Below are 14,685 nucleotides of genomic sequence, written 5' to 3'. Positions count from 1 at the left end.
GTAATATCGTATGTGGAGTAGTATTATATATTCATACATTAATTATTTATTCAAATACAATTTACTATATAGCATCATTAAAATAATGAAGTTAACGTTTTGGCTTGACAGAAAAGAGGAATAAAATACTAAAATGAAAAAAAAAAAAAAAAAAAATGATGAAGACAGAACTCTATATATGTACATATCTATAGTATATAAAAGTTTTCTGAAAGTGAACTTCATCTACAAATATGTTTAGACAACTGAATATATATTCAATAATAATATATAAATAAAAAAATTGAATTTTGAATATGAAAAATTTGAGCTACAAATTAGAGCAGAGAGCTCTTAGCTGAAGCTCCAATTAATCTATAATAAATATAAATATGTATATGCTTTTTATGATATCTATTAAATCCCATATGTCCATCTCTAGCGCTATATATATATATGTATATGTGTGTTTGTGTGAGTGTGTTAGTCACTGGTTCAGCGACTAATTGAGTTTGAATCGCGCAGCAGTAGGGCGGCAGCTACGGCAAGTGGGAAGTGGGAAGTGGAAAGTGGGGTAGTGGGGAATGGGCAATGCAGATGCTGGTCGGAATGTGTGAAGCGGACGGTGGGGCGAGGTGATCCGCGGAGGGGCGGACGCTCGTATCGACTGTGGGCGTGCAACGCAGGCGATCATTGTCACAACACACGCAGGTGTCAAAGCATCCGTCGCGTTCACTTAAAGCAGGCATTCATTCAGTTTCTTGCTTGGTTTGTTGTTGTTGCTGTTGTTGTTGTTGTTGTTGCAGTTGTTGCTGCCAGCTTGATTCATTCATTAAACGAATTGGGCTGCACATAAATCTTGCGGCTGGCCAGTCGCTCAATTGATGCATTTGCATTGCGTTGGCCAAGCGACTGGCTGGGAAGTGCATTTCGATGTTGGCCAACAGCAATGCAGAATTGATGGGCGGGGGGAGGGGGGGAGTGGAGGCTATTTGTACGGAAGTCAATTGGACTTACTTGTGGCCCAGCTCATGCGTGATCGTGTGGGAGAGCATGATGCCGTTGTCCTCATTCACGCTGCACGATTGCTTCGGCTTGCACATGCCGCCCACATTGGCCAGGCCCAAGGTCCTGCAAAGAGCACGCACGGATTAGAAGTGGGAGCCGAGTGGCGAGAGCCATGCTACTCACATGCAATTGTTGCCGCAGATGTTCTTGCGCGTGATCAGTATGGCCACATCGTGGTGATGGGGATCGTTCTCGTTGAGCGTGTTCAGCTTGTGCTGCCAGCTGCAGAAGCGATCGAGGTTCCTCTGCGCGTTCTGGGTGAGATTCAGCTCCGGCTCCGTGTCGTTCTCCTGCAGCTCGATGATGCGCACCACAACGATCTCGATCGCGTTGCCGATGCTGGGGTCCTTGTAGAGGGCGGAGACCATGTTCATGATGGTCAGCAGATAGCCGACGACATCCTTGTGGAAGGCCGACATTGTGGCATCCGCCACGATCAGCGTCTCCACGTGCCGCGGACTGCTGATCGAGCGACGGCTGCGCTCCACGTGCGTCTGCTCCTCCAACTGGGTCTCATATTTGAATTTCGTGTGCGGATGCTTGTACCCATGGTGCGGATGATAACGGACCTGCTCCTGCTGCGGCTGATGATGATGATGATGATTATGATGCCGATGCTGCTGCTGATGACGATGATGATGGCGTCGCACCTTGCGGCCGCCTTGTATCTTGAATTTGCCACGCGCCTGCCACTCGAGCCGCGTCTCCATGCGGCGCCGCGGCTCGCGTGTGCCACAATTGCTAACCGGACTGTGGCTCAGGCTCTGGCTCTGGCTCTGGCTGTGGCTCTGGTTGCGCGCTTGGTCCCTGTGCCGCGGATCCTTGCGTCTGCGCTTATGGCGAGGCCACTGCTGATCGGTCTGTCCCAACATAAAGACAAACATTATTATACACGATGGTGGATCATCGTCATTCGGCTTGGCCTACCTTCGGCTTGTGCTTGGGCTTCACCGAGGACCGCTGGAATACCACATGCGGATGACCGTTGATCGGATGTGCCGCATGCTGCTTGGAGGGCTCTATATAATACTCGTTGCTGGCCGTCTTAATGTGACCCACCTGAGAGAAAAAAAAATCCGGAAAAGAACTGAATGAGCGAAAATCAGTGATGAGCTGAATGACTTAGGCAACAAACTTGCTGAAAACAAATGACTTAGGCGATAAACTTGAAATGACCTTGTTGTAGCTATAGACAGCACTAAATGGATCAATATCTTTATTTGGTTAATTCTTATACATAAAAGTTGCATTTGCAGGTAGAATTGCTTAGGGTCAGATTCCGCATTGAAACTTTTCTTCGATTTACATATTATTTGTATATCAAATAGGGACGAACTGTACTGAACACTATGTGCGGATGTATGTGTATATATGTGAAGGATGAGTTTCCATGTATGCATATGCGTGTGAATGTGTTTGAGAATGAATGAAGGCATATGTAAATACGTATGTATAAATGTATCTACATATATATGAATGTAGACATGATCATTTCTGTGTAGATATGTGAATGTATGTACATATGTAGAAGTGTACATTAGTATGCATCAAGGAGATGTATGTATGTACTTATGCATGCATTCATGCATGCAGATATGTATGAATTTGTTTATGAATAATGAATGGATAAATGAACGTATATGTATATACATATAGATAGTGAAATCTATCTATGGATCTATCTGTAGAGATATTGGATCATCTGTACATATGCACATTTTCATGTATGCGTGTACAGTTATGTATGTATTTACATGTGTGTATGTAAGTATATAATGTACATATGTATATGTGACATATACATGCATGCACATATGCAGGATTATCTATACATATACGTATGTACACATACTATATTTACTACAGCAAGTTCACTTCCAGCACTCTTCTTTGCGATTCTCATGCTCTCAAGCCATCAGTGAGTTATATTACTCTTTAGTCTCATACAATATCACAAGATCTCAGATCATTTCACAAGATTTTTAGTTAGTTTAGCTTGTCTGCCTTCCAGTTCTAGGCATTATGTGCAGATTGTAATATCTATGCTCAGGCTGCGCTGGCAGTTACTCACCAGACCGGAACACGTGGATATGGCCACATTGGCCGAGGGCTCGCCGCGCACCTTGCCATGGAAATGACAGTTGAGCTGCTGCGCTGGCGGCGGGGCACGAGAGCGCAGATCCCGACGATGTCGCTCCACAATCAGATGCGGCGCCAGGAAGTAGCTGTGGGCTCTGCGGCAGACAAATGGGAACAATTAATGGCGTGGACCACGGCTGCAGCCATCCATCTCTGGCAGCCCACTTACGTCAGCTCCAGGTGCAGCGTCTCGTCACGCAGCGGCAGCTCGATATGCAGCTCCGGCTCTGTCGCGACGCTGCGTCGCTGCCGTCTGTGATCCCGGTCGTGGGCGTAGTGGAGCGCGTGCGTCATGAAGGCGCCATCGGCATGCACGCGCCGCGGCACCACCAGCTGCCCCTCCCCATCCACCAGCTCGTCCGTGTGCACGCCAAAGAGCGGCTCGCTGCCGCCGTAGCTGAACCACAGGCAGAGCAGCGTGCTCAGATAATATCGTCTCATATTCTCTGTTCTCTCTCTCTAGTGATCTCTCTTACTCTCTCTCTCTCTCTCACTCTCTCACTCTCTCTCTCTCTTTCTCACTGTCTCTTGTAATCTCTAGTGTTATGTGTTTCTCTTGCTCTGTCCTTCAGGCCCTAGCCGTTGTCCATGCGTTTCAACAGCTTGGCGATTAGAGGGCACATGGCAGGCGCCCAAATCCGAAAGCGCCCAGTTCCAATTAGGGCATTAGCTATGGGAAATAAAAATGACATTAATATAGTCATATAGATACATATAAATACTATATTCACAGTTATAGAATGGGACTTATTAAGCTTTTATTAAATATTTATGAATGATATGATCTTTCCATTGGAGCAAGTTAAATTCTCGACTATTAGGTTTTATATAGAATTTCTTTGATATTATTTGCTTTGATTTACACTGGTATGTTTACATTGATAACTTTATATAGTTATTTTCCAGACAAATATATATTGTCTCTGCTGTTGTGTTATACAAAACGGGAGAACCACAAACGTTGCACTGTTCAACAAATACTTTAATCCGATTCTCTGAAAGCATTTTAGAACGCAAATCTGCAATATCCCGTGTCAAATGACAGCAGCTGCTATATAGAATCTCTAAAATCTTCTAGATTGACTGAAAAATGTTGATAGATGGTTGGAGTTAAGGTTCCAGATGATGGCTCGAGATCTGGAAGCTAAGGTAGTCTGTGCTGCCAAAGCTGCTTGATTATAACTTTCATATTTATTGTGAATTAGCTTTCGAAGCTCTTGGATTTAATATAATATTAATTCGTTGAATATAATATTAATAGATTTCATATAATATTAAGGAAGATTTTTAATATAATATTAAATCAGATTTTTGATATAATTAAATAAAGCTTATTGTGATATGTTATACTGTAAAATGTATCAAAAAGCTTTTGATTGAAAGCTGATATCACGCTAGATTTGTATTTAGTTAGGTAGAAACACTATATAGAGAAGCTTTCAATGTGTGTTTTGTTTTTCAATAATCATTGAACTTTGGCTATATTCGGACTTTATGCTAACACTTAAGTCTTTCACTGATAAATCATAAAAAATGTTTTTTACACAATACACAAATAAATCAAATAATCAAAATGTAATCATTATTTGAAATAGTTTTGTATATACTTTATAACAATAATAAAGAGGTATTTGGTAGTCGAGCATTTCAATAGTCATAGGGCAATTAATCCAATGATCACGTCGACGCCACTGGCAGCAAGTGTCATTGCGATTTTGAGCACTTCGTTCGGTTAACAACAGCAACAACAACCGACAACAACAACAACCGACAACAACAACAACAACAACAACAACAACAATTGACAACCACAGTTTGGGCCACTGTTGCAGGCAATGCATTCAGATTGAATTTCAATTGTGCGCATTTCATCAAAAGCTGCTGCTGCTGCTGCTGTTGCTGTTGCAACTGGAGGCAGTAGCAATTGTTGCTGCTGCGGCAGCAATTTTTATGGTTGGGGCCTTGGCGCCAGGCATTTTTGATTGGCGGCTACGTTCAGCGACTGACATCGGATACAGGACACTGGCGCTGCCAAGTGCCATGAATGATGCAAGCCCGCGATCGGGCCAGACAACAATTATGGCATAAATTTCTACGAAAATATGCAACAACAACAACAAGAGAGAGAGAGAGAGAGAGAGAGAGAGAATGCTATTTCCAGCTAATAAATAAAAGCTGATTTGCTTTTAGCTTTTTAGCAAATGCTGTGATTCGCTGCGGGCCTAAAGGGGAGCCTCTGTAGGTGTGCGTGTGTGTGTGTGATTTTTTTCGCCTCTTTCAGGCAGCTCCACAGTGCCAGTCGGACAATGGACTAACCGAATTTCTAGCCAAGAGACGGGCGATAAAATAAAGCAAATAATTTGAATGCGGCGCTTCAAAGGTAAACATTCAAATACAACAACAACAGTGGTGTGTATGTGTGTGTGTGTGTAAGAGCATATATGTATGTATAATACTAAGGTCTTTGTCCATCTGTGTAAGTGTGAATACATCTACCTCTCTCCCTATCTGTCTCCCTCTCCCTCACTTGCTCCCTCTCTCCCTGTATGTGTGCCTAACTGTCTGTGTCTGTGTGTGTGTGTGTGTATCACAGCAAAACACGACAACTTAATTATTCAATCGATAAACAAATGACACGAAGTCGGAGAAGATCGCAGATCTCAGATCGTTGGCAAAGAGCTGGCAGCTGCGGCCAAAGGGGTTGGGGAGGGGCAAAGTGGGGAGTCCGTCTGGCCTGTTATCACGATCACGATTTGTAATTTATGATAAATGTTGGCAATTCCATTAATAAAATTAAATAAAGCTCATTAGCTGGCAACAAACAAACGAAATAGGATTTTGTTTTTTGTTTTATTTCCAAAATATATTTGTTTTTTTTTTTTTTTATTTATTTATTTCTTTTTTGTCATGCGCAAAACGTGTCGAGCCAACGAAATTCAACAGCAGCTCAAAGCTCGCAGCCGAACTACGTATGCCCTATGCTCGATTCTTCCATTCATTTCATGATAATTAAAATATATATCTATATATTTATTGCCATTATTCTTGTTTTTATTACTTTTAATAAATAATATTATTTTTATATTTTTAACTTTGCTTGTACAAATTGTTTTTCCTTACATTCTTATATAAGATATCTGTGAATTGCCTGAACAATTAGAACTAATATATTTGGAATCTGGAAACCCATAGAGAGAGAGAAGAGTTACTTCAGTAGGCTAGCAGCAATGGCAAATGCGGTCCATTCCGATCTGAACTGTCGGAGCTCTTATCTCAACAATCTTATTACCATCTTCATATCATATTATAGCCATGCTACCATTATATTTATCGCTCTCATTTGCTCTATCATCATGCCTATCCTTATTGCATTCATTATCATTTCCATTGATAATTATGATTCATTGTCCACGGCATTGTCAATGGACTCGCGCTTCGTTGCTTAGAGCATCGAGAGGTTTTTTGTGAGGCGCCTGTAGCAGGCGCCGTTATAAATTAAATTCAAATTGAATGAAAAAAACCCAACGTGACAATAAAATTCCAGTTTCGGTGTCTCTGTCCAGTGTCCAGTTGCCCAGTTCTTTGGTTTCCCGTTCTCGCGGTTGGGAAATATTTCCTAAGCACAGTTGCGGCAAAACATGAAAGATCCTCACAAAATTAGCAAGCGCCGCATTGTCATATGCTAAATACCCAGCAGACTATCTCTGTCTGCCTCTCTCTCTCTCTCTCTCTCTCTCTCCCTCTCTCTATTTATCTTTCTCTTCCTCTTGCTCGCTCTCTCCTCTACGCCGGCTGTCGCCATCCGATTGCCCATTATGCTGCAGTGCGTCGGCTGGCGGGCGCCACATTTAATTATCAATCAATCACATTTGACGGTTCCCTCCATTAAATGTCAGCCAATTGATTGAATTTTTTATTTGGAGAACGACAAACTGCTGCGCTGCGCTGAGCTCAGCCAATGGCTATGGCTATGGCTATGGCTACGGCTGCGGCTATTATGGCTGTAGCTATTACCCTGCTCCGATGCTCCTGCTCCTGCCTCTGTCTCGTTCAGCCACTCTTTGCACTCGCTCATGATTGATCAATGCTGTTGTCTGGCTGCGCTGATTGATGAACTGCATGCGAGTGCCTCGCAATTGCTATTTCGTAGCCTGAAGCTCAGCTCCACTCAGCCAATCTCTGCTCCTCTCAGATGGAAATTTGTGTTTGAATCGTGAAATCTGCATGTGAATGCAAAATCCATGCTTGTAGTCATGGCCCCCATTTCTATTTCAATATCGATATAACTCTCAGACTGCGCAAATAGACCTATGGATAGCCTATACAAGTGTAATCCCATACTTAGAAATCGAATGAATCAGATTCCCTTGATCACCCTATTTAAAAGAGAATGGCTTACGTCCCCTCGATAAGCATTTCCTCAAGAATGATCACAAGTTAATACTATATACAAAAATACCATATCTAGAGACTTGAAAATCGGAATATATTAATGAGTACACCCGCATCTGATCAAAAGCTAAGATTTTTCCAAAACGTCAACTTGGGTCGTAGACAATCAGAAAACACTATACTCGAAAAACCAATTTGGTTGTTGGCTTCTATGAAAATCTATGATAATTCGAGACATTGTGCTATAAACCATTAAAATATGTTAATATTTCAAGACTCGCTCATACTTTTACTACAATCACCTACATCACTTTAAACATTTCCCTAGTTTACCAAAGAGCGTGCTCACAATTCAAAGTCAAAATGCACCGTGATAGGTAGGCGAGCTCTGTTTACTTAAAATATGTACATCCGAATTTCTGGAAAGCGTGGAAGATACTAACAAAAGAATCCAGTATATCTATATCATACCATTTATAAACATAAAAAGCCTATAGAAATGCGATATTAAACAGAGAATTTTTTATTATTAATGATACTAATAGTAATGATCTCTCTCTCTCTCTCTCTCTCTCTCAAAATCGGTTCAACTTATATTCTTATTATTATTTCCTTAACTTCGTATAAAACCGAAACTTGGCAACATTACCAAAATAGCTTTCATAGTATTCTTATACATATGTATTGGCAATTAGACAGGCGATATTTTTGATAAAAGCTTCGATAAGTATCGATATTCTTCTCCTTCAGCCGATATATTTTTCTCGATAGAGCATTTTATAAATCAATTTCTTTGGATTAAAAAATTACAATGATAGGGCGGTAGGTGGTGAAAAAAGAAGCTAATTTCTTGATAGTAAGCGGCTAGCTACTGATGAATAGAGAGATCATACCTATCATATGATAGATCATTGACTAAGCATGAGTTTGGTATTAAGCGAAGATCGTGTTATTCTGGTGAATCATTTGGAAGAGCAGTTGGTGACCCACGCTTCGCATGATCTCACATAGTTTCTCTTATTAGGCTGTTTTCCTCCATTGCCAATTTCACTCTAGTCCAAATGTGTTTTAGCTCCATTGAGTAGCAAACACACACATAGACTTCTTATGTGCTTATTAAATTTATTATTATTATATATAAATTTATGTAGTTTTTGTCAATGGCCGGCGTTGGCGTTCCGAAATTGACATTTGTCAACAGCTTTGTTGACGCTTCGCTTAATTTATTGGCCACGTTTTGTCGTTTTGTCGCTTTACATTTGGTTCGGCCGCTCGATCACATCATCATCTCGATAATGATCACCAATAATGATTATCATTTGTGGGGCAAACACAACAAGCTGCGAGCTGCGAGCTGCGAGCGGTGTGCTGGTAGCTCTACTGTTAGCTCATCTCGGTTTTGTATGCAAATAATGCGACCAAAAAGAATTCAACGAACGACAAATGAAATACGAATAGAACAAAGATCCCAGGAGAGCGAATAGAATATTCTAAAAAGTGTGTTTTCTTTAGAAACCGACTGAACACTTTTTACAATATTGAGATTATTTTCTTCAAATCCAATCTAAAATTTGTATGAGCTTAATTCTGAAGTAGATTTGAAAACTTATGCTCAGAATATGTAGGAGATGGATTCGAATATCCAAGACTATATTATCTCTCTGCGTCCTTATCTGCATATTTCTTCTTTTCCTCTCAATTCCTATATATCTCTCCCCTCTCCTTCTTTACCCTTCTCTAATCATTTAATTTTACGATCTTTATTTTGATAGTAATTCCTTCGTTATTTTCACAAATTTGCAAAGGTTCTTAAAGATTTCAATAAAATTTCAATCAATATATTCTATAATCAATAATTTCTTTCCACAGATTTCGAAGGAAATCAATATTTTTTTTAGACTCTTCTCACAATTTAAATTGCTTAAGAGATTTTCAAGGCTGGCATTGCAATGATTTTAAAGCATTTTAAACATTTTTGCATCTTTTATTTAATGTCATAGATATTTATGACCATAGAATTCAAAAATCCCACAAAGTTTGTAGAAGTCGTAGAGATCTAAGCCTATGGAAAGTCGAGATATTGTGCTAGGTTCAATTTGACTTTTATTACAATTTCCTACAGCAATTTAAAACTTTCCCTGGTTTACCAAAGTTTCCCAAAAGGATATCCAAAACCATTCAATAATATCCACATAATCGCTTCCATGGATGACTAAATATCTTTAAGTTTACCCAATATTTCGAGGAACTTACATAATATTGGTCTATACAAACTTAGAAATATTCTCAACGATCATTTGCGAAGATCGTACAGAAACTTCCCGAAAAATGAGTAGAGAAGTGTGTGTGTGTGTGTGAGTGTGGCTGTGTGTGTGTTCTACGCGCTCCATTGGATAACATCTGCCCACGAGCCATATGGCCAAATCGTTTAGAAAATGGCAAATTATGAGACGCAGATGCAGACGCAGACGGAGGAGGAGATGGTGAGAGAGGCAGGGGAAGAGTGGGGCTGTGCGAGGCCTGGCGGGCTTATAGAAAGATTTCACTTGGATGGCAAAGCAGCGACGAGACCAAAGCCAATTTGTACGCCTACCAGGCAACACATACATAAAGAGGGAGAGGGGAGGGCGACAAAGAGAGGGAGAAAGATAGAGAGAGAGAGAGAGAGAGAGAGAGAGAGAGAGAGAGAGAGAGAGAGGAAGTGGGAGACGTAGAGGAAGACCGAGTGACTCGTCCATATTACTGTGTGGCTTCATTCACATATTCTTTTTTTCATTCATGCGTCGTAGCTCCATTGAGACACACACACACACCAGCACGCACACACACACACAGACACACACGCACACCCAATGCGAGAGACACAGTTTTTATTTTTATGAATGAAATGAAACTTTGGAGCGTAGTAAAACGCGAAACGATGTGAGCAGCGAGCAGAGAGCCAAGAGAGAGGGCGGGGCGGGAGCGACAGCGGAGGGGTAGGCTGATGTCTGCTCTGTCCAGATCGCACGTAACTCCAAGCACATGTGGATCTAACGTTGTTGTTGCTGCCGCTGCCGCTGCCGTCTCGGGGCATATTTTAATTTCTTTAGTGGCGGGCGTCTCCGCGTCGGTGCCAGCGCATGTGGGCCGAAAATGTATTTTTTATGGCGACGTTTCAGTTTTTTTTTTCCTTATTTTATATATATATGTATATATGTATTTTTTTCTTTAAGTCTGTATCGCTCTTCAGTGCTGTTGTTGCTGTTGTTGTACAACAAATGCAGGCCATAAATTTTGCACAGGCGTCACTCGGGATGGCCACGGATCGTCAGCAGAAGAAGAAGAGGAAGAAGGGGCCGAAAGCAAGGGGTGTGGCATGTGGGGACAAAGGGTGTCGTTGGGGGAGAATAGTTGGAGCAGTTGAACGCACTGGAGCCCACAAAAATACTTTGTTTGAAACAATTCAATTAATTTCTGTTTGTTTTTCTCTGTTGCGGAATGGAAACAATGTTGCTGATGTTGTTGTTTCTGTTTATGTTGTTGTTGTTGTTGTTGTTATTGCTACTGGCCAAAACACATACGCAGCGCTTATTTTGACCATTTTTGGGTGCTGCTGCTGGAATTTATTCGGCCTGTATCTGTATCTGTATCTGTATCTGTATCTGTATCTGTATCTGTATCTGTATCTGTATCTGTATCTGTATCTGTATCTGTATCTGTATCTGTATCTGTATCTGTATCTGTATCTGTATCTGTATCTGTATCTGTATCTGTATCTGTATCTGTATCTGTATCTGTATCTGTATCTGTATCTGTATCTGTATCTGTATCTGTATCTGTATCTGTATCTGTATCTGTATCTGTATCTGTATCTGTATCTGTATCTGTATCTGTATCTGTATCTGTATCTGTATCTGTATCTGTATCTGTATCTGTATCTGTATCTGTATCTGTATCTGTATCTGTATCTGTATCTGTATCTGTATCTGTATCTGTATCTGTATCTGTATCTGTATCTGTATCTGTATCTGTATCTGTATCTGTATCTGTATCTGTATCTGTATCTGTATCTGTATCTGTATCTTGTATCTGTATCTGTATCTGTATCTGTATCTGTATCTGTATCTGTATCTGTATCTGTATCTGTATCTGTATCTGTATCTGTATCTGTATCTGTATCTGTATCTGTATCTGTATCTGTATCTGTATCTGTATCTGTATCTGTATCTGTATCTGTATCTGTATCTGTATCTGTATCTGTATCTGTATCTGTATCTGTATCTGTATCTGTATCTGTATCTGTATCTGTATCTGTATCTGTATCTGTATCTGTATCTGTATCTGTATCTGTATCTGTATCTGTATCTGTATCTGTATCTGTATCTGTATCTGTATCTGTATCTGTATCTGTATCTGTATCTGGTATCTGTATCTGTATCTGTATCTGTATCTGTATCTGATCGTATCTGTATCTGTATCTGTAATCTGTATCTGTATCTGTATCTGTATCTGTATCTGTATCTGTATCTGTATCTGTATCTGTATCTGTATCTGTATCTGTATCTGTATCTGTATCTGTATATGTATCTGTATCTGTATCTGTATCTGTATCTGTATCTGTATCTGATCTGTATCTGTATCTGATATCTGTATCTGTATCTGTATCTGTATCTGTATCTGTATCTGTATCTGTATCTGTATCTGTATCTGTATCTGTATCTGCATCTGTATCTGTATCTGTATCTGTATCTGTATCTGTATCTGTATCTGTATCTGTATCTGTATCTGTATCTGTATCTGTATCTGTATCTGTATATGTATCTGTAACTACATATATCTGTGAATGTTTTTTAATATCTGTTTCAGTATCATATCACTAACTAACACTATCTGTATCTACTTCTTCAGATGTATCTTTATTTGCATATCTCATCTTATATAAATCTGTATCTAAATCTCTATTTGTATACCTTTAGCTATATCCGTATCTGTATTGGAATATCTAACTATATATGTACATATGTCTCTCTCATCACATTTGTATCTGTATCTTCACTTGTCTCTCTATCTCTAGCTCTGTCTTTATAAGTGCTATATATGTATGGAGCTGAGATCACACAGGAAATTAACTTGAAATATGGCCACCGTTTTGCCTTACTTCCAAGCAACAATATGAGAAACAATGAGTAGGGAAAAACATATACAAAACAAAACAAAATACTGACACAACTCAGCAAATTGATGAGGCGTCCAGTTGGTAACATATTAGAATGGAAATTAAGCTAACTCTTCTGACTTTAATTACCAATTTGCGATTCGACTAAAGTAAAAGAACAGATAACGTAAAGGCAATACTCAGATAGAAATTGACAAAACTTTAAAATAGTTTTATATATGGTCATGGAGAAATTCTAGCTAAGCGACAATTAATATCTATTTCTATTAATTTTAAAATAGTAAAATTTAAGAGATTTAAGATTTTTTAAATCATGATAAAGAATTTATTAAAATTTTGCATTTTATAAATATGTTCGTAAAAAATATGCTTTCGAGCATTATTTAACAATCTTTACGCGATCGTTTCCGAGAATTCAGACAATATTTAGGTAGCGATGTATGTATGTATGTGAATTAGAAAAATAGATGAGATAAGCTCGTGCTGTGAATCAAAATATATCTATTAACAATGGAAAAACAGGGTATATTGGTTTTGTGAACAAATGGCATCAAGTAAAACGTAAGTCCGTGTGCTCGTATGTGTGAGCGCGTCGATCTCAGAACCTATAAGAGCTAGACTCCCTGTATAACACGTGAATGTAAAACTTGCCAAAAAAGAACGAGAACTATTATCGTTGAAATGTTATCAATTATAAATCTTATCAAAATACAGTTATACAATTATATCTCGTTCATTTTTACAGGTAGATTCTCCAAATTTTTCTTATAGTCATGTCTATTTGATATGATTTCCAACCCTTTCCCTACATATTTGCCAAAAAAAAAAAAAAAAAAAAAAAAAAAAAAACCTATTTATAATATTAGAGACTTGTGGCTTGCCAAATATAATTATCACATTCTGAAAGTTTGATTATTATAGTCCATCTACAAAGAAATTCATTCAGCAAATAGAGGTTCAGAGGATCTTTTAGTCGAGCAATCTTAGCTAGAACAGTTTTATTTGTCATACAATGGAATTTCTTTAAATTTGTTTTGTACATAAGTGCATTTGGAGCAGATTTTGTATACGATACTTACCCTTAGATTATTGTTGTTTCTTTTTATTTATTATATTTATATACTTGTGTTTATTTATTTATTTTAATTTTTTTCCTCTGAATGAAGCCCGCAAAGATGTCAACCGCAAACGCCGACGTTCTTGCTGATTGTAATAATGATGATAATGCTGATGCTGATGATGATGTCAGGTAAATACTGTGGGGAGCAACGGCGATTTGGGTCGTCTGATTCGCAGCACGCAAAAAAAAATAAACAAAAATTTCGAAAAAAAATAAGCAAAAAAAAAAAACAAAAACAACAATAAGAAGTGAGATAAATATGTTTGCGCCGGCGATGACTAACCGATTTTCAATATTGAATTAGTTTTCGTCACTTTATTAATTCTATTGTTGTTGCAGCTTCTGTTGTTGTTGTGATTGTCGTTTTATGATCATTATTGCTGCTACGCATGCGCCACACGCGCTGCTCACAATAAAAAAAGGCGTGAAACAAAAACAATGTGAGAACAAAATTGCACGAGCTCAAATTAATTTACGAACAAAATCCATTAAAGCGCAAAGCAATCAAAAGAAATGAACAAAAAACTCGAAGAAGAAAACAACAAAACAAACGGCGTTTAGCGCGCGTTTTGTTTTTGTTTTGGCTTTTTTTTATTTTTTTGTCGTTTGTTTATCGATGTCAATTTCAATTTCAATTTCAATACGATGCGAAGCGATTCGATTGCGAGTGCTTGTGCACACACTAATACACACTCTCTCTCATACACACACACACACGCGCACACACACGGACACGCCGGCGCAGTCGCCGTTCAGACTCAAACTAAGTGAAAATTGCAAGCGGCCACTCGTTTTATTCAAAGGAAAGATTGGGGAGCCCAGACAGAGT

General features: G+C 39.2%; 1 protein-coding gene across 3 annotated transcripts in view; it reads right to left on the bottom strand.

The window, feature by feature from the left end:
* Window positions 1-14,685, bottom strand: part of AdamTS-B (ADAM metallopeptidase with thrombospondin type 1 motif B) — a 20,820-nt gene extending 6,135 nt beyond the window's left edge. The window contains exons 1-8 of one of the 3 annotated variants that reach the window (XM_089263087.1): window positions 14,538-14,685; window positions 14,140-14,259; window positions 13,816-14,021; window positions 3,356-3,856; window positions 3,119-3,281; window positions 1,975-2,106; window positions 1,171-1,907; window positions 997-1,110 (exon numbers count right to left, since the gene is read on the bottom strand). In XM_089263087.1, the coding sequence (XP_089119213.1) occupies window positions 997-1,110; window positions 1,171-1,907; window positions 1,975-2,106; window positions 3,119-3,281; window positions 3,356-3,627 (1,418 nt within the window). In that variant the 5' untranslated portion in view covers window positions 3,628-3,856; window positions 13,816-14,021; window positions 14,140-14,259; window positions 14,538-14,685. Of the gene's footprint in view, window positions 1-996; window positions 1,111-1,170; window positions 1,908-1,974; window positions 2,107-3,118; window positions 3,282-3,355; window positions 3,857-13,815; window positions 14,022-14,139; window positions 14,260-14,500 lie in introns of all 3 variants that reach the window. The other 2 variants (XM_089263086.1, XM_089263088.1) reach the window with 2 other exon arrangements.

This window comes from Drosophila navojoa, chromosome X (assembly GCF_054131105.1).
Source record: "Drosophila navojoa isolate 15081-1374.11 chromosome X, UAZ_NAV_1.0, whole genome shotgun sequence".
Classification (NCBI taxonomy): domain Eukaryota; kingdom Metazoa; phylum Arthropoda; class Insecta; order Diptera; family Drosophilidae; genus Drosophila; species Drosophila navojoa.
The sequence above is the reverse complement of the archived record's forward strand: the minus strand, read 5'-3'. Positions and strand labels throughout refer to the sequence as shown.